Raw genomic sequence first — 25,687 nt, 5'->3', positions numbered from 1 at the left:
CTTTCTAATATACCCCTAACAAGCATTCAAAAGTAGGCCATGACAATCCACAGTAGCAACACAATTGTAAACTTGCAGTGTCCCAAAGCGATGTCTAGATGTCGCAGAGAGAAATCCCACCAGGACATCTCTGGGCATCAACCGCACCAAATATCTCTCGGTTCCTCAGCTCTTTGATCTCCTATGTTGCTTATAACCGTAGGTTCCTGAATCATGGTACATGGAAATCCCTTTTTCTGAGGTTGGCTGTGCGCAGCAGGCCTGATGCTGGGGTTGTGTGTTGATGGTTTGTGTGTTGAAGAAACAGCCATCCTGCGTTTCTGCCTGGGCATTTTACAGTATAACAACCTGCTCACACCCAGAGTCTGGGCATTGAGATAAGCACTTGAATTTAGGATGCCTGCCACCAATTCCTGCTTTGCTTTCCCTGCAGGCACCTTTTCAAATAACCACTTAGAGTGAGCCCATGAAAAGTTAGTGACCTCTGCCCCAACCACCTTGTAAGTAGTAGGTGCGACCCTGCTCTCTCTCTCCTGCACTCATGACCAGGGACAGGGGACTGCTCCTACCCCTGGTTTATTAAGTCCCTATCCTAGGATCTGTACCTAATAAACCTTGTGACTTTATCTCCTTTGCGTGAGTGTATTGCAACTGCACCTCCAATCAAAATGGCGCTGGGCTTTTCGCTTCCCCAAAGTGGGAGCTGAGAGGCCAAGGGAACTACCTGCCCAGCCCCGCGGTGGCTCACGCCTCCTCAGCCAGCAAGTCATAATCTGCATATTTTTAATTTAGCACCAGTCCCAGGCTTTACAGCACAGTTTGGAAGAAGGGACTGAAGAAGGTCAAAGTGTTTTGCATAACATGGAATGGAATAGGGAGGTAGGAAGTGTTCATACACAGTGGTGGGCAGAGGAAGGAGTGTCGGGGGGGGGTTGTTGGAAAGCTGAGCACTGGGGTGGGGGCGGCAGAGCAGCAGGGAAATGTGGCCCCAGGGATAGATGTCTGCCAGTGGTGAGTGCTAGACTGTGGGTGGTGGAGAGTATGATGTCTCCATGTCCCTTCACTCTTATATCTCCAGGTTTTGCTTCGTGGCCAGGCTTATCCCGGCTGTTGCTACAGTGAGAAGTGGGGACAGTCTCGGGGTGATGATTGCTCACATTTACTTATGTGTCCTCCTAATAACTTAGTATTGTGTTTACCAGGTGTCAGGACCTCCTCTATCACACCCCATGTGCTGACAGTTACACCTAACAACTGTTGTGCTGATATCATCTCCATTTCACAGATGAGGAAACTGAGGCACAGTGAGGTTTAATCATTGTTATGAGGTCTCCCCACTAGTAGAAGGCAGAGTCCAGGGTTAGGCTCGGACAGCCTACTCCCTGCAGCCCAGAACATGGTGGAGACTCAGAGGGGAGACCAGGGGGAGGCAGGTGTCCCAAGGCATTCACTTTGGGAACAAAATTTGAGGGGACACCAAAAAACTCAGTAGTAACCAAGCTGAATAAGGTTAGACAGCAATCTTTTTTTTTCCTGGGATCGAGCTCATGACCTGAGCCAAAGACAGACACTCAATCGACTGAGCCACCCAGTCAATATTTTTAAGACAACAATATTTTTAAAAAATCAAAATTAATGCAAAAAATCCATTATGAAAAAGAATCATAAATGAGTGAAACCATATGATAATTGTCTTTCTCTGCTTGACTTATTTCACTTAGCATTATCTCCTCCAGTCCCATCCATGTTGCAGCAAATGTTGAGAAATCGTTCTTTTTGATGGCTGAGTAATATTCCATTGTATATATGGACCACATCTTCTTAATCCAGTCATCTGTGGGGGTGGGGGAATGGGATAGGGTGGTGATGGGTAGTAAGGAGGGCACGTATTGCATGGTGCACTGGGTGTTATACGCAAGTAATGAACTTTACATCAAAAACTAGGGATGTACTGTATGGTGACTAACAATATAACAAAAAATATTAAAAAATAGAAAAAAAATAAAACCTATTATAGCTCAAAAAAAATCAAATTTCAAAATAAAGACCATGTGCGTATTACTGGTTTTCTTTTTCCCACTGGCTACAAACATAGCTCGGGGCAATACTAAGGGGAGTCAGATTTTCCTGCTTCTTTTGAGTTCTTGTCCTCCACTCTGAACTGGAGATAGCTCTGAGAGCTTAAATGTGCTGAGATTTGTGAAATTCTTAAGTAAGGCTTTAAACTTCTGCTAAAGCATGAGAAGGGTGGTCATGCCAATCCTTGCTAGATCTCAAGGGTTAGAAGGTCCCAGCTGATGGCGGGATAGCTGTCCCATGTCTCGTGCATTCATACCTACTCTTTGTTCTGCTTGTGGTGCTCGAATTGAATCTCTTCTTTAAAAAAAAAAAATGCATTCGATTGTGGTAAGAACATGAGATCTACACTACTCTTAACAAACTTTTGAGTGCACAAGACAGTATTGTTCGCTGTAGGTACAATGCTGTGCAGCAGACCTCTAGAACTTACTCATCTTGCTCAACTGAAACTGTACCTATTGATCAATAACTTCCCTTTACCCCCCTGTCCCCAGCCCTTCACTTTTCTACTGGTTCATTCTATGAATTTGACTGTTTTAGATACCTCATGTATGTGGAATCACGTCGTGTGTCTTTCTGTGACTGGCTTATCTCACTTAGCACAACGTCCCATGGTTCATCCGTGTTGTGGCATCTGGCAGAAGTTCTTTCTTAGGGCCGAATAGTATTCTGAGGTCAGTATAGACCACACCTGCTTTATCCATCCTTCCCTTGATGGACAGCTAGGTTGTTCCCACATCTTGGCCAGTGCGAATAGTGCTGTGAGAACTTGGGCCATGTGTGGAAGTGCAATGAATGATGAAAATTTCCTTTGAAGACCTTCCTTGATCCCCTCCTGTCTGGGCTCAGGCTCTGGCTTCAGCTGGAAGTGGCAGGCAGCCATCTCCACGATGCCAAGCACCCAGCCCTTGTTGCCTGTCACAGCCAGTGATATGGCGGGAAGGCACAGCTGAGAGGAGGATTGACAATGGGCTCCTATCACTGTCAGTGCCCAGCCTGAAACAGAGTTCACTTCTTGCCAGCAAAGCGAGTAAATGTGCTTGGGGAGACCCTTAACCCTGTTGTGCTAAGATTCTACGTGCCTCTTGAAAGAGCAATCCCTCCCCTTCCTCAGGGTAAGAACCTTACAAATCAACAGAGTTAAGTAGAAGTGACTTAAGTGCTTAAGTTGGATACTTTTTTTTTTTAAAGATTTTATTTATTTCCGTGACAGAGAGAGAGATAGCCAGCGAGAGAGGAAACACAAGCAGGGGGAGTGGGAGAGGAAGAAGCAGGCTCCCAGTGGAGGAGCCTGATGTGGGGCTCGATCCCAGAAAGCTGGGATCACGCCCTGAGCCGAAGGCAGACGCCTAACGACTGAGCCACCCAGGTGCCCCTTAAGTTGGAAACTCTTGAGTTTACATACTTAACTGTGTAACTTTGGAGACGGTAATACATTTAATCCTTACGATGATTTTATGACATATTGCATGTACCAGGTACATGCTGAGTATTTTTAAAATGGCGCACATGTGCACACATACACACACATTACAGTTTTATGTACAAAGATATGTTTGGAAATTTTCAAATTCTGATAACAATTTTTAACTTTAATGCTTCATTTAAATAAAATGCAATCAAAAGCAAATTAGAGGCTAAACTGTAGAAGGTAAAGGTTTATTTTCAAACCCAGAGAGCTGTGGAAGAAGAGATATGGCCCTTATGTGTCACCTGGGGAAATGGACCTAAGCCTTGAGGCTTAATGAGTGAAATGGTCCAATAATGGGTTTTCAGGACAAGCTATCAGCTTTGGAGCAGATGTGCCCCAGCAAAACTGTTTTGTCAAGAAGAAATTCCTCATTGTTGGTGAACCTGAGCCAAGGAAGACAGAAGTAGGAGACAGAAGCCGGCCACCAGGCTCTGTTCCTCTTGGCAGGGAGCATGACTTCCTAGCCACACTACTCTAGTCAAGCTTGGGAAGCCTATCTCCTCCAGGCCATGCTGGTGTGATGGAGTAAAGCTGTCTCCTCCTACATGCTTCTTCCTTCTTTATAGGTAAAGCTTTGAGTGTTTTCATGGGCAGATGAAACTCTCTTTGACTCACAGAGGCTTAAGCAGCCAGCATTCAAACCATTATTTCTAACTCTTCATTTCCCACCAAGATGGACTTGATGCAGATGTTTCTATAGGAACGGGGTTGATCCCAGCATTATTTTCAAGGCCACGGATTTAGCAACAAGTAGAAATTGCCAAACTAAGATTCTTGTTATTAAAAGTGGACTGAAGAAAATATTTCCTTCCTTCCATCCTCTTTCTTTCTTCCTTCCTTCCTTTCTTCCTTCCTTCCTTCCTTCCTTCCTTTCTTTCTTTCTTTCTTTCTTTCTTTCTTTCTTTCTTTCTTTCTTTCTTTCTTCCTTCCTTCCTTCCTTCCTTCCTTCCTTCCTTCCTTCCTTCCTTCCTTCCTTCTTTCTCCTTCTTTCTTTCTTCCTTTTTTTGAAGAAAATATTTTCAAGGCATCTTTCCTGGACCTTCCTCCCTACCCTCAGGTAGATTTTTCCAAACTCTTGTGTTGCCATCACTGAACATTGTGTGCACCTCAATCCCAGTGTTCCCCAGGGGAACTTCTCAGTCTTGCTCTAGACTGTCCACTCCCCAGGCAGGGGCCGGGTCTTACTCGTCCACACCTAATGGTGGGTCCAGGTTCTGTGATGCATGAGAGACATGGCTTGAATTTACCTAGGCTGGCCTTGAATTTACCACAAAGAACGTGCTGTCCATCAAGAGATTATTCCTCTGTCAACTGTTTCCTTTTGTGAGTGGTGAGAAGTGGGGACTTGGCAAGTGCGGGTACAGTCTCAGGCCTGTTGGAGAAATGTCAAGGTCTTCCAACTCCTTTCTCTATCTGATAACAGTTGAACCTTGAACAATGTGGGATTGAGGGGCACCAACCCGCTCTCAGTCAAACTCCTCACCTGACTTTTGACTCCCCCAAAACTTAACTACTAATAGCCCACTGCTAACCGGAAGCCTTACTGGTCACGTAAAAAGTTATGTGCTGTATGTACTCTTACAATAAAGTAAGCTAGAGAAAAGAAACTATTAAGAAATATGGGAGAGAAAATACATGTATAGTATGCACTGTAGCTATCAAAAAAATCCACGTGTAAGTGAACCCACACAGTTCAAACCCATGTTGGTCAAGGGTCAACTGTATTTTATGTGAGGTTTTTGAGCTGGTGGATTATGAATTTGAGTTTTCTTGAGGACTGGAAAATAGCTAGACATGTCTCCCCTTTGGGCCTTGAGTATTATTAGCAGAAACTGTTTATCGTTCACCCCAGTGAAGAAGGGGGCAATTTAAGACAGGGACTTTTGAAAGTTGGAAGAGCACTTAGTTTATGGACATTGCACTGACCATTCTGGTGGGACTCGTAGGAAAAGGCCATATTAAATCCACCTGCAACACAGAGGTGAGCCTCCCATCAGCAAGGCAGGGAGAGAACTGGCTCTACACCAAGCATCTACCATGTCCTGGGTGAGGCCTTTTCTGTCTGCCCCCATAATTCTGAGAGATAAGTACTTTAATCACCGTTTCACAGAGCAAGGAGCTAACTAAAAAAAAAAAAAAAAGCTTCATTACAGCCTTCAGCTGACTTATAGGACACATTATTCTAGGTGACAGAGATACAAAAGTAAAGAACGCCAACACATTAGCTGCCCTAAAGCCCGTAGACATTTTTGCTTTGATCCTCAAAAGGTGAGCATGGGTAAGATTCTGCAGAGAAAGGGAACTACGTCAGTGCTCATTTCACTACCTCCAATCATGCCAAATTCACTTGCTCTGCTGTGACCTCTCTCTGGACACGAGCTTCCGGCAGGTTCCCCTTCTGTGCAGGTCAGAAACTAGAAGGATACATCACTGCGTTTTGTATTTCACGTGTATCCTGGTGTTATAGGACAGGCTCCTCACCCTGTTTCTGATCTTCTCAGCAAAGCATCTCATCATACAAATTATCATGTGATGACATGTCACATTGTTTTGGTTCTACTGAACTAAATAAGACTTTCTCCACGTATTATCTCAAGTGACATCAGAAGACAGCCGTCTTGAGACATCTCTGCTTTATAAATGAGGTAACTGGACAATTTATCTGAGTCTCAAATGTCAACTAAATTTTGGAGCTCTTGCCATCTATGACTCCGAGTTCAAAGAACCAACAACTAAGAGGCACATAATGCTAGGCATTTCCCACGTACTTACGTACATTATATCATGTAACCCTTATCTAGAAGGTGACGGAGGAAAGATTGCAGCTGTGGTCTGGTTGATTTTAAGACTTAATCTCTTTTCACATAATCTTCTTTCACAGAGACCATAATCATCTATCTTCATGATCAAACATGCTGCCATTTCAAGTATCTGACATATGAACGATGGTGGAGAAAATTGGTGCTATTATATTCCTTTTTCAGATAAGAGATTCTAAGACTCATAAAGATCTTACATGGGTTCAAACAACTTGTGAACGGCAGAGAGAGGGTAAAGACGGGCTTTCTGGTTCCCAGTCATTGGTTGCCCTATTATTCTAGACTCCTCCACCTTAGTTCCCGAAGCTTAAGAAAACAAAGAACCTAGGTTTTATTTACTAATAACCTTTTCAATGCCCAGTTAATACCCTTATTTTCATCCCTCAGAGAAGGGAGGTCTGGTTTTCCTGGGAGGACAGGACCAATGCTCTTCCCTGCCATAGAAGGATGCATGTTTTTCAGACCTCACTAAGCATTCTCAGGTGAAGAAAGAATTTTCCTTCCATGTATATGCCTGGAAAACTCCTACTTGTCTTCATTTTTATTTTATTTTATTTTTAAAAATTTTTTTAAATAATATTTTTTTATTATATTATGTTAGTCACCATACAACACATCCCTGGTTTTTGATGTAAAGTTCCATGATTCATTAGTTGCGTATAACACCCAGTGCACCATGCAATACGTGCCCTCCTTACTACCCATCACCAGCCTATCCCATTCCCCCATTCCCCCACCCCCGCCCTTTGAAGCCTTCAGTTTGTTTCTCAGAGTACATAGTCTCTCATGCTTCATTCCCCCTTCTGATTACCCCCCCCTTTCTTTATCCCTTTCTTCTCCTACCGATCTTCCTACTTCTTATGTTCCATAGATGAGTGAAACCATATGATAATTGTCTTTCTCTGCTTGACTTGTCTTCAGTATAATACTTCCCACCTATCTTTCCTACCTGAGTAGATACAGGTGCCCTTACTTCTGTGCTCCTGCGTTACCCTTCACTTTCTGCTGGTACTTAATACATGTCATTGCTTAGAAACTCCTTGTTTATTGGCTCACTGCTGTACTGGCTCCACTGGATTGTTGAATTTGGGACTGAGATGTCTCCATCTATTTGTCCCTAGCAGCCAGCATGGGGCTTCGACATAGGAAATAAATGGATGAATGGGTGCACAAAGGAACAGACACTGGATTGGATTAATATATAGATAAAGAAGATAATAAAAGATTGATGCAACTAAAGTCTTAATTTAGATATTGCTCACTGAGCCTATTTCAATGACTGAATTATAAAAAGACAGACAGCTGGATATATTTACATATGCATATATAGCTTGAATAGTCCTATATTCATATCTGTGTCTATCAACATCAACATTTTGTGCCCATATAAGAATTGTCCTGATCCTACATGCGGAGATCACTGTTAATATTTTATGGTGTACCCTTTTAGACTTCTCTGTACCTAGAATGACACAGTGATCTTTGACATGGCCATTTTTGGCTGCTTTTACCTTTTTATCTATACCTCTGTGACTTATCTTTGTGTTTCAAATGAATGTGCTCCTATTTCACAATCAGAAAAAACAAGATTTTCTTTAAAAATCTTATTTCTTAGGGCATCTGGGTGGCTCAGTTGGTTTAGCGTCTGCCTTCAGCGCAGGTCATGATCTCAGGGTCCTGGGATTGAGCCCCGTGTTGGGCTCCTGGCTCAGCAGGGAGTCTGCTTCTTCTCCCCCTGCCCCTCCCTCCAGCTCGTGCTTTCTCTGTCTCTCTCTCTCTCTGTCTCAGATAAATAAAATCTTTAAAAAAATAAAAATCTTATTTCTTATATTAAAAAACCTAGTACCTTTTAGGTGTTAAATAGAGGTAATAATAGCTGCTGAAAAGAGTTAAAACTCTATAAAGGATTACTATGCTCAAGATAACGTTCTAAGCATTCTACGTGTATTAGGTTATGATTTAGCAGTTAGGACAACTTAGTGAGATTCGTGTTATCATTACCTACACCGAATAGAAGAAGAAACTGCGGTACGCATAGGTGTAGTAATTTGTTTTAGGTCATATAGCTGAGAAGTCACCAAACATAATTTGACTGATTAAGAGGGAGGGGGGAGCTAACACTGGTGTTTTTCATATACATTACCTATTTCATCCCTATTTTTATTCCGTGAGGTGGAGAATTATTAACTCCCACTGATCCAGGAAATTATAGCACAGAAGGGTGACGTTAGTTATCCAGGCTTCTTGTCTTAACACCTGGCATAGCCCATGTAACAGCCAAGCTCCATGATCATTCCATAATAGCATATAGGGCTGTTCATGTATTTTAGATTTATTTATTGATGTGTTTATTTATTTGTTTGTTCATTTATGCATATAAAGATTAACTTGTCATATACACATGAACCTATTAATACTGCTGGGCACAGGGCAGGCAATATTCGCTTTGCACAGAATGCTGATACTCTTTTCCCACTTTAGTGGATAGGGTAGCCCCTGAATCCTTTATTTCTGAAGATTAAATCTAATGAGATAAGGTATTCAAATATGAATAGCACAAAGTCTGACTTGGAGGAAGAGCTTGATTCATGATAATTGAATGAGCATTTGCAAAACCTTGATGAATCACATCAAGCAAAGAACACACCAATCCAAGGGATGTGTTACTTTTCTTTATATAAAAATAAGAATATCATTGATAAAACTGAAAACATGGAAATTCTCTTTTATTCTATTCTATTCAAAAATTAAATTTTTGTCAAAACACAATTTAAAAAATTGAATTCCATATCAAGAATGGGAGAATATCTTTGATTTCTTATAACATAATGAACTAGATACCTGACTGAATCTTCCACAGAAAACAGTTTTAAAAAAACAACTTCCTTTACAATCAATTGCTGGGAAAAGTAAGACCTTCCCAGAGAGTGCCCAAAATTTGAATGAAGATGAGAACCCAGAGATGAAAGCAGAATACAAAAGCCAGCTGTCTCCTTGCTGGAATTGCTACTACAGGGGAAAATGGTCTTTGATTTCCATGGCATTGCAGAAGGCAGTGGACTTGACATAGGGCTCAGATTGTCTACACTCTGGAGCATCTAGCATGAGACCCCCCCCCCCCAATACAAACTGGAGTCTAAAGTATTAGAGACTAAGTTTAAGAATGAACTAGAGAGAAGCTCACCTTTTGAAGAAGACATTGTTTCCCCCTGAGAACTCATACGTACACATGGGTTTTAGCCTAGAATGTCTAAAAACCTTCAAGTTGAGAGGGTAGAATAAATAAGCTCTGTTTTTGCTGTTCCTTCAAGCATTTGACAAAAGCAAACACAAATCCTCTCTGGAAGAGCTCACCTTCAACCCAGGCCTCAATGAATTCCCACAAATTTATTTCTAAGAAAAATGAGCATACACACAAAATCAGAAAACCCTTAAAATAACAAAGCACCAAAGTAAGATGGAAGAAACAGTAGACAACAGAATCAGCTACTCAGTCTTTAGATGTTAAACTTATCAGACAAAGACTATATACCAAGTGTGTACCTCATATTTAAGTAAAAAAGAAGAGGCTTCAATATAAGAAATTTTTCTCAGAAATGGTGAGAAACATCAAAACAGAGAATCAGGATTAGAATGTATCCAAAACAGGATAAATAAGAAGAAATTCACACCTAGATACAGCGCAGTGAAACTGTAGAAAACCAAAGACAAAGAGAGGAACCTACAGGCATCCAGTGGGAAAAGAAATATCACCTTTAAAAGAATGGGAATTATATTGATAACTGATTTTTCAGCAGCACTTAGTAGTGGTTGGCAAAAGAGTGCAGAAAAATAACTCCCTGGTTTGAATGGTCAACCTGGAATTAAATGTCCAATGAAGATATCATTTTAAGAATGAGGGCAAAATAAAGATTTTTTTTTTTTTCCACCAACAAGTGTTTTCTTACAATAAGCCTTGGCACTAAAAAAAAATTCCAAATTGTGTTCTTCATACTGAAAGACAATTGCCCTATAATTGAATGCAATGCAAAATCTCTAAAGAATTCACAGAATAAAACCTGGGGACTATTTCCTATGGCCACCATACCATGGAGTTAGACATCAGTGACAAAAAAGACAATTAAAAAAATCCAAATTTATTTGGAGCAAGTCATGGGTCAAAGAGTAAATGATAATGGGAAAAAAAGATTTAAGACCGAACAATAATGTAGAAATATAGAAGTGAGATAGTTATATTAGAAAAGGTGAAAAGCTAAAATAATCACTGACACGTTAACTTTGTAGATCTGTGATATAACAAAAGCATAATGCCAGGAACACAGACAGAAGTAGCAAAGAGCAGAAGCTACCAAAATAGAGCATTGAATTACAACAGAGAGGACTAATACAGTTAATACCCTGTGGCAAGCTTGATCGGAAATAAAAGGGAAGGCACCACAGACAAAATTAGAAATGAAAAAGGAGACATAACTAGGGATACAACAGAGGTTAAAATGCTAAAGGAATATCGGTGGCAATCATGTATTTAGAAAAATATATATAACAACAAAAATTACCTATGAAGGACTATTAACCAACAATGACGCTTTCTATAACTGACAATGATACTGAATCAATAGTCGAAAATCTTCCCCCAAGGAAATACGTGTCCAAGACAGTTTTATTGCTAAAGGAACAAATTATTCCCTACTACACACTCTTGTCAAGAATAGAAACATTGGTAAATACCCTAACTCATTTGATGAAGCCAGCACAAACCCAATGCCCAAGTCCAGCAAGGACAGTAAGAGAAAAGAAGATTCTAGGCCATTCTCACTAAAGCCCATTAATGACTCATTAGACCAATATGCTACAAAATAAAAATATGTCGTGACTGAGTTGTGTTTATCCCAGAAATTCTAGTTTTGTTGAACATTAGAAAATCTGCTAATATAAATTATTACACTAACAGAAGGGGAAGGGAAAATATACATAATCATCACAACAAATAAATTATTAAATTTAATATTTATTTGTAATAAAAATAAACAGATTCCTGGCAACCTAGTCTCTTTCACCTGGTATTTGACGCCTACCGAAATCTGGAAACAAACTCTCGTGCTTTGTGCTGAAGCTTTGAAAGTATTCCCTTGAAGATTAAGAACAAGGGTGCTCCCTGTCACTACTCTAATTTGGCCTTGTTTTGGAGGTTCTAACCAGTGTGGTGAGGCAAGAATAAAAAAGCATAAAAAACGAAAAGGAAGAAATAAAATTCAATTATTTGCAGATGATATCGTCATCTACATAGCAAGCCCTAAAGAATAAACCAACAAATAGAATTATAAAGCATGAGCAGGCCAGCTGTATAGATATCACCTCTAAAAATATATTGCCAATGACAAACACAAGAACATGGAATTTGATATCTTGATTTATTATTTTTTTGAGAGGGAGAGAGAGAGTAAGTGCATGGGGGGTTGGTAGGAGGCAGAGGGAGAGCAAATCTCAAGTAGACTCCCCACTGAGTGCAGAGCCCAACAAGGGGCTCGATCGCACGACCCTGAGATCATGACCTGAGCTGAAACCAAGAGTTGGTCACTTAACTGACTTCGCCACCGAGGCTCCCCAGCAATTTTGATATCTTCAACATTTATAATATTAAGATATGTGAAATGTCCTAAAACAAATCTCTCAAAAGATGGTAAATTACAGTCTTTTGGGAAGAAAATCATAAAACATTGTCTCTTTGGAGACACATAATATATTCACGATCTGGAAACTCAGTGTCATAAAGATGCTGTTTCTCTTCAAAGTTATCTATAGATTCAATGTAATTCCAATCCAAATACCAAAAGGTGTGTGTGTGTGTGTGTGTGTGTGTGTGTGTGTGTGTATTGACAAGCTGATCCTAACGTTTAGGTTAAAAAATAAACATTTAAGAGCCAACCTCATTGATGAAGTTCACATGGGGGACATAAATTTTGAGATATCATGAATTACTATAAAGTTATACTAATTAAGACTTGCGTAACTGACCTGGGGTAGATACTTTAATCATGACACGAGAAGGGGAAACCCAGAAAAAGGTCCAGCTGTGCATGACAGAGCTGACACTGTGGATCGGTGTGGAAGGGGTTGACTTTCTCATATGTGGTACCGAACGAATTGTGCACCTGAGTGAAAAAAATTGATCCCCCTTACTTCATATCATACACAGATTAACCAACTGCAGGCTGATGAAAGGCCCCAAGAGAAAGGCAAATTTTGTGATGTTTAGAATTCAATAGAGGAAGCAAACTCAATGAAGGAACGTTTCTTTAAACAATAGACAAACTCAAGAAATCACAACGAAAAGTTTGGTCTCCTCCACTGCTTCAAAGTCATGGTCACTGAAAGAGAACATCCAAGAGGAATGAAAACTTAAGTCCCAAACTGGAGAAAACGTACAGAGTAAATAAATAACTCATACCAATCAACATGAAAAAGGCAAAATGTCTGATAGAAAGGTGGGAAAAGATTTAAGCAAGTACTGTATGCACAGGACCAAAACAATAGCTAACAAATATCTGGGTTTTTAAAAAAGATTAATTTATTTGAGAGAGAGTGAGTGCGCAAACGAGTGGGGGGAGGGGCAGAGGCAGAGGGAGACAGTCCTCAGGCAGACTCCCCGCTGAGCACAGAGCCCGATGTGGGGCTTGATCCCAGGACCCTGGGATCACGACCTGAGCCACGATCAAGAGCCGGACACCTGACTGACTGGGCCACCCAGGTGCCTTGCTAACAAGTATTTGAAAAGATGCTTAACCGCATCTGTCATCGACAAAGGTAAATTAAAATCACCCCCAATCTGGGTCGAACTGAAAGTTGCCAGTGTGGACGGTGGATGAGGTTCTAAAGCAGCTGGGTCGCTTACACACACGTGGGAGGGTACAACGGCCTGGCGACTTCGGAAACTGACTTGGTCTAGTAAAGTTGAAGGTAGGCTTCCTCGGTGCCCCAGCTCTTTTAATCCTGAGAATATGCCCTTATATACAGATAACTCTAGAATAGGTGCCCGCAGGCTAGAATATATGCTCCAACAAACTAGAATGTTCTCAGCAGCACTGGTGTAAGCCGAATCTGGAGAACAACCCAATGTCTAGTGACTCGACAGTGGATGATTAAATCGTATTTTATGCACATAAGGAAATAGTATACAGCCATGAAATCAAGGGATTTAGGGCTATGCACGACAGCATGGATTATCTTTGGAATGTAAATTGGGGCAGTCATAAAACAGATTGTGGGGTAATAGCTAGTACTTAATGGAGCCCACACTATGTGTTCCAGGCACCACTTCCAATGTCTTACACAAACAAGCCCCTCTTCCTGAGAAGTGGGTACTATTATTATTTCAGTTTTGCAGTTGAGAAAGTAGGCACAGGGACATTTACTAACTTGCTTAAGAGCTCACAGCCCATAACGGGAGGAAGCAGCTGTCACAAAACCATGTAGTCTGGGCCCAAAATATACCCGGTGGTATGATTTTTTGGGGGGCCAAAGGTTCAAAACGAAGCAAAACCAAACAAATTATTTTTAATGATATAAAATGAAAAATAAAAGCAAGTGAAGGATGAACACAGAATTCAGGACAGTTGTTCCCTGAGGGGGTGGGGATTTGTGATCCCAGAAAAGTGGATGAAACTTCAAAAGCAGTGGTAATTTTAAAAAACAAAGTTGTTCTATTGCTCTTTATACCTGACTCATATCTCATGACTACTGTTTTATTTCTAATCAATATTTAAAGGAATTGAAGAAACTAAAGGAAGAAAATGCGACCTTGCCAACGATGGCAGAGGAAGTTCTTGTGTTTCTTCCTCATAACGTTTCTTCGATTTTTGATGGAATCCTCAGAAAAGTCCGCAGAAGCGGCTCTGGATGTAGAATTTTCATTATTCAGGGGCGCCTGGGTGGCACAGCGGTTAAGCGTCTGCCTTCGGTTCAGGGCGTGATCCTGGTGTTATGGGATCAAGCCCCACGTCAGGCTCCTCCGCTATGAGCCTGCTTCTTCCTCTCCCACTTCCCCTGCTTGTGTTCCCTCTCTCGCTGGCTGTCTCTATCTCTGTCGAATAAATAAATAAAATCTTTAAAAAAAAAAAGAATTTTCATTATTCAAAGAATTTTTGTTCAAACAAACAACAATGGCAACAGATAGCAGCACAAATGCCTCTAATTGCAGCCTGTCCAAACGGCAACATCGCGGGGCAGCAAAATTCAGCCCATCAACACGGAGTTTTTAGATGCTGCAATTCCAACCCAGGCCTTTATCCTCCTCCTGATTACAAATTGTGGCTCCTTCTTTTCCCTGCCAGTAAAGACACTTGGGGAGTAGAATTCTACCATCCATCATAAGCAGGCAAGAAATTCTCTCTCCAATTACTTAGAATCAGTTTTTAAGGAGCAAAATTCAAATTATCAGTTGATGTAATGTTACCCCTTTGCATCAAACCCTTGTAGAGTTTTTCCAGCTGTGGTAGCTAGTCCATCCCTGCTCCCTCTTCCGTTTGCTGCTCAGTGACATCCCATGAGCCCCAAGCTCAGCTCAACTGTCGCCTTCCCTGTGAGGATGTGTCTTCTACCAACGCTGCACCCTTTCCCCAGGATCTGCTCCCAGAGAGGATCACTCCCATGTCCCTTTAGTACTTTGCACACACTTGGGGCAAAGAAGCCCTTATTAGCATTCTGCTCACCCACTATTAGTTATTTATTGCCATTCTCATCTGGAATGGGTGTTCTTTAAGGTGGGATATCAAGTCATTGGAATCTCTAAATTACATCCTGAATATTCAACAGCAAAGGGTCTTGCACGAAGTAATAATTGTGATCATAAAAATAGGAGACAACATCTATTCTAGACATCTATTGTTACATAACTCATCACTCCAAAGCAGTGGCTTAGAAACGAGCATTTATTTTTATCTCTCTTGACTCTCAGCTGGGAGGGATCCTCTGCGGCTCTGTCACGCTGTTGCGTTCAGACGACTATCTCAGAGCTGGACCAGGCTGAATGCCCGAGATGGCCTTCCGACTCTCGCGTCTGGTGTCCGTGCACTTCAGCCCCCCTGTCTCTCCCTGCGGGCTTCTCCCACATGGCTCATACTTCTCACGGCGTGGCGGTCGGAGCATGTGGCCAGTGGAAGCCAGCTTCCAAAGGCAGGAAGCAGAGCTGCCTGGCTGTTGAGGCCTCTTCCCAGACGTGGCACAGTGTCCCTACTGTCCTAGTCCATTGGTCAGTGCTGTCACAGGCCCACACAAGTTAGAGAAGGTGGAGAAAAGATTCACTCCCGAATGGGAAGTATCCAGGTCACATTGCACCAGCGCACGTGGCCATGTTGATGAAATACGATCGGCTACAACACCAGCGGAGTGCACACTCTGTGCCAGACACGGTGCTAAACATACTGCGTACATATATGTATTTCATATATATATATATTTTAAAGATTCTTTTATTTATCTGCGAGAATGAGAGAGAGCACAAGCAGCAGGGGAGAGGCAGAGAGAGAGGGAGAAGCAGACTCCCTGCTGAGCAGGGAGCCCGACGTGGGGCTCGATCCCAGGACCCTGAGATCACGACCTGAGCCGAAGGGAGACGCTTAACTGACTGAGCCAGTTACCACCCAGGTGCCCCCATACTGCATCTATTAAGTCACTTAACCTTCTCAACTACACTTTGAGATAGCTACTACTCCCATTTAACAGATTAAAGAAACAAGGCTCAGAGAGTCTCATTAATTGCCTTAAATGTCACAGCCCGTAAGTGGCAGAGCTGATAATCCCAGTAGATCACTCCAGAGCCCACTCTCTTAATCACGGAAGTATTTGACGTCCTCATTGTGACGGCTAAATAAACGTTTGACTTTAATACTTCCCTTCTTCGACTAACTCAACAGAATAATTTTTAAGCTCTTAAAATATGTATCTTAAAAAATATATCCCCTCCCTCTGAAAAAAGTAATGGGGAAGACTAGAAAGTGAGAACAGAACCACATAGGAGGCCCGGCTACTTTTCTACTCAATATTTGGCCTCTGCTTTTGTTTGCGACCTGGTTTCTCTTTACCAGGAATTCTGAAATTCCAGGCAGCCAGGCGTCTGGGAAATTCCTTTTGCTCTTTCTAAATGAGTACCTTTTTCTAGGACTTCCTGATTTGGGCCCCAAATCATGTCCATGCATGACTTTTGAAAAGTTTTTCAGGTTTTTGGTTTCTGGTGCATTTGAACATGACCAAAGGTTTTCATGAATCCATTTCCCTCTCTTCCTGTGTCTTATTGGTGGGGAAAGTTTGGGTATATGCAAACTAGGACAAGGGGGTGACTAGTGATTTGGACTTCGTGGAGGACCCAACCAGAAATGCTGGACCTTACTTTCAATTTCTCTGCACGTTTACACATTCAAATACTATGCGGTTATTATAAACTGTCACTGTGGGTCAGGTTCTCCACACACTGGCCTGGCTCATGGGACATCCCAGGGTGGCTGGTTTTGCTTATTGCCGGGTAATAAAACACAGTATCTTAAGACATGGGGGTATTCATAGAACTTGTCAAATCAGTTCATGAGGTGTGCTGTTTTCTAGCAGTGGGAGAATATAAAATATGACTTGTCTGAATTATGGAAGATTGTAATGCTATGGAAATAACTTCAGTAACATTGGAAAATAGTTACGGTATAGTAACATTAAAACACAAAACAGAATGCATTGTTTTATAAGAAAGCCTTAAAAAAGGCCCATAATGTTGGCCACTTTTCAGTAGTTCTATTATGGTATTTTTTTCTTTGTATGTATGTCTTTGCATTTTTAAATTTTCTACAACAAATGTACATTCCTTGTATGACAGCAGTAAACTCAATATTAAAAGAAGTCGCAGCCTTCTCTATTCTTTGTGATGTTTTTAAAGGGCATAAGCAGGGGCGCCTGGGTGGCTAAGTCGTTAAGCGTCTGCCTTTGGCTCAGGGCGTGATCCTGGCATTCTGGGATCGAGCCCCACATCAGGCTCCTCCGCTGGAAGCCTGCTTCTTCCTCTCCCACTCCCCCTGCTTGTGTTCCCTCTCTCACTGGCTGTCTCTCTCTCTCAATTTGTCAGATAAATAAATAAAATATAAAAAAAATAAAGGGCATAAGCATGAAAAGTCCAACCTTGTGGCTGGTCAGCAGAAGACTAAGTTTGGTCAGCTGGAAGTTTCCTGAGTGGTGGCAGGTGAGTTGAGTCAAGTAGTTCCTTCACTGGCTGGCGATTTTGCCGTTAAGAGGGAAAGAAGGCTATCTTGAAATCCTGCATTGGCGCATCCCCACGCATCTCCAAGAGTCTCAGGGACAGCTGCCCCTGCTGCTCCTGCGTGGGAACCACAGGCCGATTCGGCGACCTCTGGCCAACGCTCGCCCTGGATCTCAGCTGCTTCTCACAGCTGGCAGCTTTTTAATTACCAGCCAACCACGAAGCTGAATGCTGGCGATGCGGCTCTGATCGCACCAGCGGATGGGCCTGGTTGGCCCGAGAGCGGGTTCATAATTACTTCTGGGGAACTAGGAAGGCAGCCACACTGACGACTCTGCTGGGTGCAAGACTCTGATCTCAGGATGCCAAAATCGCGGCTTCTCTTTTCCCCAAGATTCAGTGGGATTTACACTTATGAATTCCTGCAAATCAAAACGAAGTTGTTCCCTGAGGTCGAAGACAGGGGTTGTTCACATATACCATGGTGGAAAATAATGACCTGGAGTTTACAGGGAGTTTTATCATGCATACATACGGAGGGAAATATCATTTATTGGCCATCTCCTGTGTACCAGACACTGAGCTGGGCTCTTTTGAGAGGAGCTGGGCTCTTTTGAGAGGAGCTGATCTCCATCCCCACCCAGCAACTGAGTGGCTTTTATCATGCAAGTTTTCAAAGAGAAAATATGCCTCTATTAAGCAAAAGAGTCGTTCAGTTTGGGGATGTGTCCCTGATGAGAAATACGAAGAGATGATATTCTTAATCATCGTGAAGCAGTTCAATACGGCGCAATGATCATGGGTTTTGGAATCCAAGACATGTGGCTTTAGCTGACTCTGAATTTTGAAACCTGTTACCCCGGCTGGCAGTCTTAAGCGGTGACGTGGGAGTGGGGTTTCGTGCTAAGGAGATGCACGGTGTGGCACAGATCCCCGTGCAAATGGCTAGTGGTGTGCCGGCCCGGAGACACTCCTGGTTTGTAGCGCTGTTTATCTCTTTACCCTTCCTTTCGCACCACCAGGCTGTGCACTTAGAGGGGAAAGTATCGCAGAAGAGCACTGTTGTCTGCTTAGCGAAATGTACAGGGTCAACGAATAACACTGCCTTGAAGTTGGCTTTGTTGGTGTCAATACAATGAGGAAACTTCTTCCAATTTTTAAGCTCACTGCCTCAGAAGGTAGTGCGTATTCAAGAAGACTCTCAAGTCCGGGGTGACAGCCGTGGGTGGCAGCTTAAAGTCCATACCTGTAAGACTCTCTCTAGCTCTCAAACTATTTTACTGGTTTCCTTTGTTTATCATTAACTCTTGCCCAAATAAACGAATGTGAAAGTCAAGTTTCTTGAAGCAAGAGAAGGAATAGTAAGTTGTCAGATAATTCGATTGAACCTGTGTCCCTGTTTAATAATAGACTGTCGCGATTTGTTTTACATGGGATAGGACACACAGCACTGCATGCTAGGGACCATAGCGACACAGCCTTCTCTAATACTCCTAGAGTATAAAGTTTAATCTTGGCAATAAAACTGCCTCATAAAACTTTATGGGTAACAACCGAAATGTCCAACATCAAGGTCAGGATAAAATAAACCACTGGATAAAATACACGCCCGCCATTCCTTATCCAAATTCCTTAGGGCTAGGGATTCAGAATATTTTGGATTTTAGGAAAGTAATATTGTACATGTACTGATGCTAGTAATTTCACCTGTAAGTTTTGGAGAATCGCCTGGTCATGAAACATACTAATATTTCTGCTGTGAAACATGCAGATATATTCACAATAAGAGGGATAAATGAAGAACACACATAACTTCATTTTATTGTAGGTCAAGTTTTGCTGCCAAATTAGTTACTGAGGGTTTTCAGTATTTTGGAGGCTTTGGCTTTGGAATTATGGATAAAGGATTGTGAGCCTTCTTTAAGCACTAGATTTAAAACACTGATTTTGAAGAAGACCATGCTCATAACAAAAAAATGGTATTATTGAATGAATGAAAACAGTAGAAGTTTTAAAAGTAGGTTTTCTGTTTACTCCCCCCCCCTTCTTCTTCCCTTTCTTCTCCTACAGATCTTCCTGCTTCTTATGTTCCATAAATGAGTGAACAAAAGGGGGAATGAACCATGAGAGACTATGGACTCTGGGAAACAAACTGAGGGCTTCAGAGGGGAGGGGGTGGGGAATGGGATAGGCTGGTGATGGGTAGTAAGGAGGGCACATATTGCATGGTGCACTGGGTGTTATACGCAAGTAATGAATCATCGAACTTTACATCAGAAACCAGGGATGTACTGTATGGTGACTAACATAATAAAAAATGTTATTATAAAAAAATAAAAATAAATAAAAGTAGGTTTGCTGAAATTTCAAAATGTTACGTAAGGATACAGAAAAATGACTTCAGAATCCTGCAGCAAAATAGTGTTTATTTTTGGATGCTAAGATCAATGGTGACTTTTGTTTTCTTCTTTGTACTTTTGTATATTTTCTAAAATTTCCATGAGGACTGTGAGTAATTTTAACAATGAACAAAGCTAGTTGGCTGTCACACCTTTTCAGCACGTTTCAAAGTGGGCACTACAGGGGCGCGTGCCCCCATCAGTCTCCAGTCTGGGATGCGTGAGTGTGTCTCCCTCCTGAGAGCCCGAAGCAGCCTGGCCAGGGCAGGGCGTTCGCTGACTAGAAGGGCCCAGAAGCAATCACTCTCATGATCTCCATCTCTTTCAAAACACTCAGAGCTGTAGCACCAAGGTTCTTATCCGTTCTGTTCAGAATGATGAAGAGATCCTGGAGCCAAACCCTAAGACCCCTTCATCCAGCCCCGATGGAGGAAGTAGGTCTGTCTACTCTAAGAGCACCGATGTGCTCCAGGGAGCGGGGCTTTAGGTACTTTGATTGCTCGGGAAGCTGAAAGCTTTGTTGCAGGGAGAGGAAATATGAAATAGCCTGCTAATTTCAGAAGCGATTTAGAGCCATGACATCCACAGTCCTTAGCATTGATGGTGCTTTCCCATCTCTTGCTGCGTAAGACTAAAGAGATCTGTCCAACATACAGCTAATGCTGTTTGAGGGCAGGAACTAGATCTTTCTCAGCTTCATAAGGGAGGCGCCCAGCACAGTGTATACTCAGTAAATGCTTTTGACTGAATTAACACATTTATAGGGAACTACTTGTGCTCGTACTTGTATTGTGTATATACATGTCTGCGTCAATGTGTAGTTTGTCTCTGTATTGTCCTTTCATGTGTCTTCATTCATTCATTGCAAAAGTCCCCTTGGGAGATAGTAAGGCATTAGCTGTAGTTACAAAGGTCAATTAGAATTCCAGTTTAAAAAACTCACAAGGAATTCCAGGTTGCAGAGCAGTGAGACCTCTTGCAGCCGTATTTTGCAACCCTAGCTAAGATGAGACTGAGTTGAGCATCGTAAGTCAAGTCAGTGTGCAGGCATTCCGATTCCTTTGGTCTGGGAAGGACGCTGAAACTGCTTTTCAATCAGAGCCCCCTTGACGGTCCTATTGCTCAGTCAGGTTGGGATAGGCCAGTGATGGGTAGTAAGGAGGGCACGTATTGCATGGAGCACTGGGTGTTACATGCAAATAACGAATCATGGAACACTACATCGAAAACTAAGGATGTAGGGGCGCCTGGGTGGCTCAGTCGTTAAGCGTCTGCCTTTGGCTCAGGGTGTGATCCCGGGGTCCTGGGATCAAGCCCCACATCAGGCTCCCACGCTGGGAGCCTGCTTCTCCCTCTCCCACTCCCCCTGCTTGTGTTCTCTCTCTCACTGGCTGTCTCTCTCTCTGTCAAATAAATTCAAAAAATCTTAAAAAAGAACCAAAAAAAAAAAAAACACTAAGGACGTAAGTATGGTGACTAACATAACATAATAAAAAATTATTATAAAAAAATCTACTGCGCTGAATTAACTGGGTTAATGATTTTCACAGAGGAAGGAGTGCTCCCCCAAGGCACAGTAGGATCAAACCTGTGTGTGTGTGTGTGTGTGTGTGTGTGTGTGTGCGCGCACGCACGCATCTATGGAAGGAGGGTCGTAAATTTCCAAACCATGCTCACGCAACATCCCTTATGTGACTGCCTTCTCTGGGTCCTATCTTGGTGAATATTGTAGCTGCTTCTCGAGTGTGCCAGGAGGCAGAGAGCTCTGGGGGCCACTGTTCTAGTCAGGTGAGTCTCAACTTTAATGTGGCTAGAAATCTACTGGGGAACTTGTGAAAATACAGATTCCAATTCAGCATCCTAAGAGGAGAAAAGGCATGTTTATGAAGTTATGATGATTCGGCTGTCCTCTGGGAGCTTCCTTTCCTGCACGAATTTAATGCTGAACTCTTAAAGCCACCTTTTGGAAGCTTGATGAGATGGCAATTGCCCAGAGGCCGACTGTCTGGCTAAAAATCAAAGCTACCTAAAGTCCTCCTGAAGGTGAGACACCTCTTTTCTTGATGGAGGAGACTGCTGGCATAGGGTGGAAGCACAGGGAGGAAGAGAGGCAGGGATGCAGGGCAGGGGCTCTCAACCACAAAACCAGCTGGAAACTCATAGCAAATGCTGCTGAGATTGTCACAGTAACCCCACAGTGCCCTGCAAAGAAGGGGATGGGTCTGAACATAAAGCTTGCCCTAGTGGGTTGAGTGGCAGCCCTAAAATATTTCCATGCCCAAATCCTGGGCACTTGTGAACATGACCTTATGAGGAAGAAGGGTCTTTGCAGATGTAATTAAGTTAAGGGTTTTGAGGTGAAGTCATCCTAGATTATCTAGGGGGACCCTAAACCCAATGACAAATGTCCTTATAAGAGAGAGACGAGGGTGGTCTGAAACAGGCAGAGGAAGAGAAGGCATACACACAGAGAAAAAGGCCAGTGGAGGGTGGAGACAGACCGAGGAGTGATGTAGGCACAAGCGAGGAGCACCTGGGGCCCCCAGAAGCTGGGGACGGGGTGGTGGTGGTGGTGGTGGTGGTGGTAAGAAGGGATGTTCCCTTGAGGGTTTGCAGTGAGCAGAGGCCTGCCCACACCTTGATTTTGGACTCCTAGCCCCCCCTGACCTGTGAAGGAGTACATTTTTGGCTGTGTTAAGGCACCCAGGTTGGTGGGAAGCAGAAGCACCTGCCTCGCTATTCATTCCACCGCCACGGACTATTTATTTATCTTACGATGAAGCTGCTGTCTGCCACCTTCATCACCGGTTATAATTCATCCTCTTTGTCATGCGACCCTGGCTCAGCAAGCTCTCTGACCTACCCTGGCCTCGCCTGCCCAGCTCCTGCCTTCCTCAGGTTCCCGCAGAGCTGGGACCAACAGAAGGGACGCTGGATTTGGTCAGACAGACTCAAATCCCAGGCCTGGCTCCATCCCCACTTTCTGTGCTGTCTCAGAGGAGCCGCTGAGACCAGGAAGCTGATGCTCAGAGAAGGTTGTGGTGCGGGCCATCTGGCCCCACTCGCCGCCGGAGGATCAAAGAAGAGAAGGGAGCCCTAGCACCTCGCACGGAGGAGATGCTCCATACGCTAGATTCGGAGCCAGACGCGGAGCCCACCTGTGACCTGTGTGCCAGGAAGCTCCCACTGCACTTCCACGGCAAGAAGAAAAGCAGCAGCCCCAGCTTCTGCATCCCACAGGCCTGGCCCCGGCTGTGTGTGGGGTCGCACTCCCACCCCCCAAAACCTGTGGGTGTCTGGGACAGCTGTGATGCTGGACCTGCTGCCTGTGTGTCGCTCTGGACACCAGCCCTGCCTCCGGCACCCACCTGGGAGACCCAGGCATCACGTGGTTACCCTGGGGTGTCCCCCAGGCTCCCTCCAAGACCAGGAATCCACCCAGAAACCAGGCAGTCCTCCTTCCCCAGGCCAGACCCTGCTTTCTGGAGGGAAGGTCAGGTAACTTCCCCAAGATCATACAGCTATAAAATGATGGGGCACGACAAGGGATTTACACTAGGTCTGCCTGACGGAAACGCATGCTCTGTCTCACACAATGGCAGTGAGAATAAGAGCGTTACCTTTCCCGTTGGCAAAATAAGCAAAGTGGGTTGATTTAAAAATTAGTACACCAAATTTTCTCAGTTTAAAGGTTTTTTGGTGTGCATTTTCATTATAAGTATTTCTCACGACTTGGGGGCCTGCTAGTTTTTTTTCTATTTATTATAGTCATAGACCTCAGGAACAGGATGGATTTTTTGTAGACCCAGGGGCACATTAGGACACCCCACACCGACCACATCACCCCTGGGGGTGCTCCACAAAGAGACAGTTGGGCTCCAAGTTCTCTGCTGTGGGAACAAGCATGGCCGCCACGGTTCCTATGGTTCTACCTTCACGCCCTGGGCTGTGACACGATGGGTGGTATTTCGGGGTGCCCTTCTGGCATGCTGGTGCCGGGCTATCTCGTCCCTGTCCCGGCCACACATCCAGGCTGGGTAAGAACAAGTGACCTGGCCACAGAAAACGCTGGCACTCTGGGCAAGAGGCTCAGTGAACACGAACACACACCCCTGACCCCGACCCCAGCCTCTCCAGCTCGGCGCTGAAACGGGCAATGCCCTTCCTACGGGGGCGTATTGGCACCAGTCCTTCCTCCACCAGGAGAGGGGAGATTGGGACTCACGGTGACGTCGCAGTACTTACTCTCTGTTCATAGTTCTTGGCTCCCCGCAAATAAGAGGGATCTTCAATTCAGCCTGTGGAGACAAAAAGTAAACTCGTTACTGAGCCAGGCATGTCATGTTTTAATTCTGGTGAACACGCTACCGTCGTTTCTTGTTAAAATGGGACACAGGTGCCAGCTTAGAGGAAGTGATGGGGAGAGAATCAATCCAGGTCGATAATTGGTTTATTTCTGGAGTGGGGTGGGAGAGGGGATTTTTCCCTGACATGCTGTCCTCTTTCTGTCAGGATCCATCCTGTCTGCCCCGGGGAGCTGAGCACACACATCCTGAGCCTGGCTTTCCCTCGCATGCAATTGTGTGCTTCCCCTGGGCACCCGGGACGTGCTAGCCCCTGCTCGCGCCCGAGCACATGCAGGAGAAGGGATGCTCTCCTTTCCAAGCGGGACCTGCCGTGAAATATTTATTGGAAGCTACATTTCTATAGTGCTTCGCATAGGACACAACATTTTATTTGTGGCTTATATTCACCCACGTAGGAGAGATTATTAACTCCGTTTACCATATAAATTAGCCGCAGAGACCCTGGGAGTATTCAATAGGAGCTTTACATCTGTGATTACATTTAATCTACACAGAGGCCCTGGGGGGTATGAAAGATATTGCCCATGGTATCAGTTAGGGTTCTAGCAAGAAACAGCATGCTCAAATTGGTAATTTGAGAAGTTTAATAAAGAGATGGTTTAAAAGCTATGGACAGGGTATGGGGAAGCCACAATGGAAAGTGAAGGGCCTGGGGGTGCTTTTGCCATGCTCGGGCCTGGAGGGGTCAGGGGAGCCAGGTATCACTGGGACCCAGGCATGGGGCTAATGGGAAGGGAACTGTGGCTTCTACAGTATGAGGGAGGGAGTGTGCTGGGTGCATAGAAAACCCCATTTTACACTTCTCCTGGCCAGGATCTCCTGCTGTTGTCTCCCGTTGGCCAAACTCAACAGGAAGCCAAGGGTGAAGAGGCATTGATGTGGTTTCTACCCATCAGCCTCCTGGGGCTCCCAGCTAAGTGTAGCAGGGTAGGGAGTGGACTTCAGTGATAAAAAGAATGAGGTTCAGAGAAGTTAACTTATGTGCCCAAGATCACCCATCTGTGAGAAAAGTCTGAATGCATAGGACTCAAAAATTCCATTTCCTGTCCAGTCACGAGATTACACCCCACTGAGCTCTAACCACTTCTAGATCATTCTGCCATCCATCTGTTGGCATTTATCCATCAATCTATCTGAGTGCTACTTACTGAAAACTTACTTTGTGCAAATATTGTGCCCAATAAGACATAACCTCCGTCCTCAAGGCACTCCTAAAACTCAGTATGATTTAGATTCTGCCTCTTTCTATGATGGCTGCTATCAAAGTGCTTTGTAAAAACAGATGCATATAAAACAAAACAAATCCTCTATGCCTT

At 43.6% G+C, this 25,687-nt stretch overlaps 1 protein-coding gene across 1 annotated transcript in view; it reads right to left on the bottom strand.

Moving 5' to 3' along the window:
* Positions 1–25,687, bottom strand: part of CLNK (cytokine dependent hematopoietic cell linker) — a 154,509-nt gene that overhangs the window by 116,920 nt on the left and 11,902 nt on the right. The window contains exon 2 of the mRNA XM_040625287.1: positions 24,250–24,302. Within this exon, the coding sequence (XP_040481221.1) occupies positions 24,250–24,260 (11 nt within the window). The 5' untranslated portion in view covers positions 24,261–24,302. The remainder of the gene's footprint in view (positions 1–24,249; positions 24,303–25,687) is intronic.

Source organism: Ursus maritimus, unplaced genomic scaffold (assembly GCF_017311325.1).
Source record: "Ursus maritimus isolate PB19 unplaced genomic scaffold, ASM1731132v1 scaffold_8, whole genome shotgun sequence".
Classification (NCBI taxonomy): domain Eukaryota; kingdom Metazoa; phylum Chordata; class Mammalia; order Carnivora; family Ursidae; genus Ursus; species Ursus maritimus.
The sequence above is the reverse complement of the archived record's forward strand: the minus strand, read 5'-3'. Positions and strand labels throughout refer to the sequence as shown.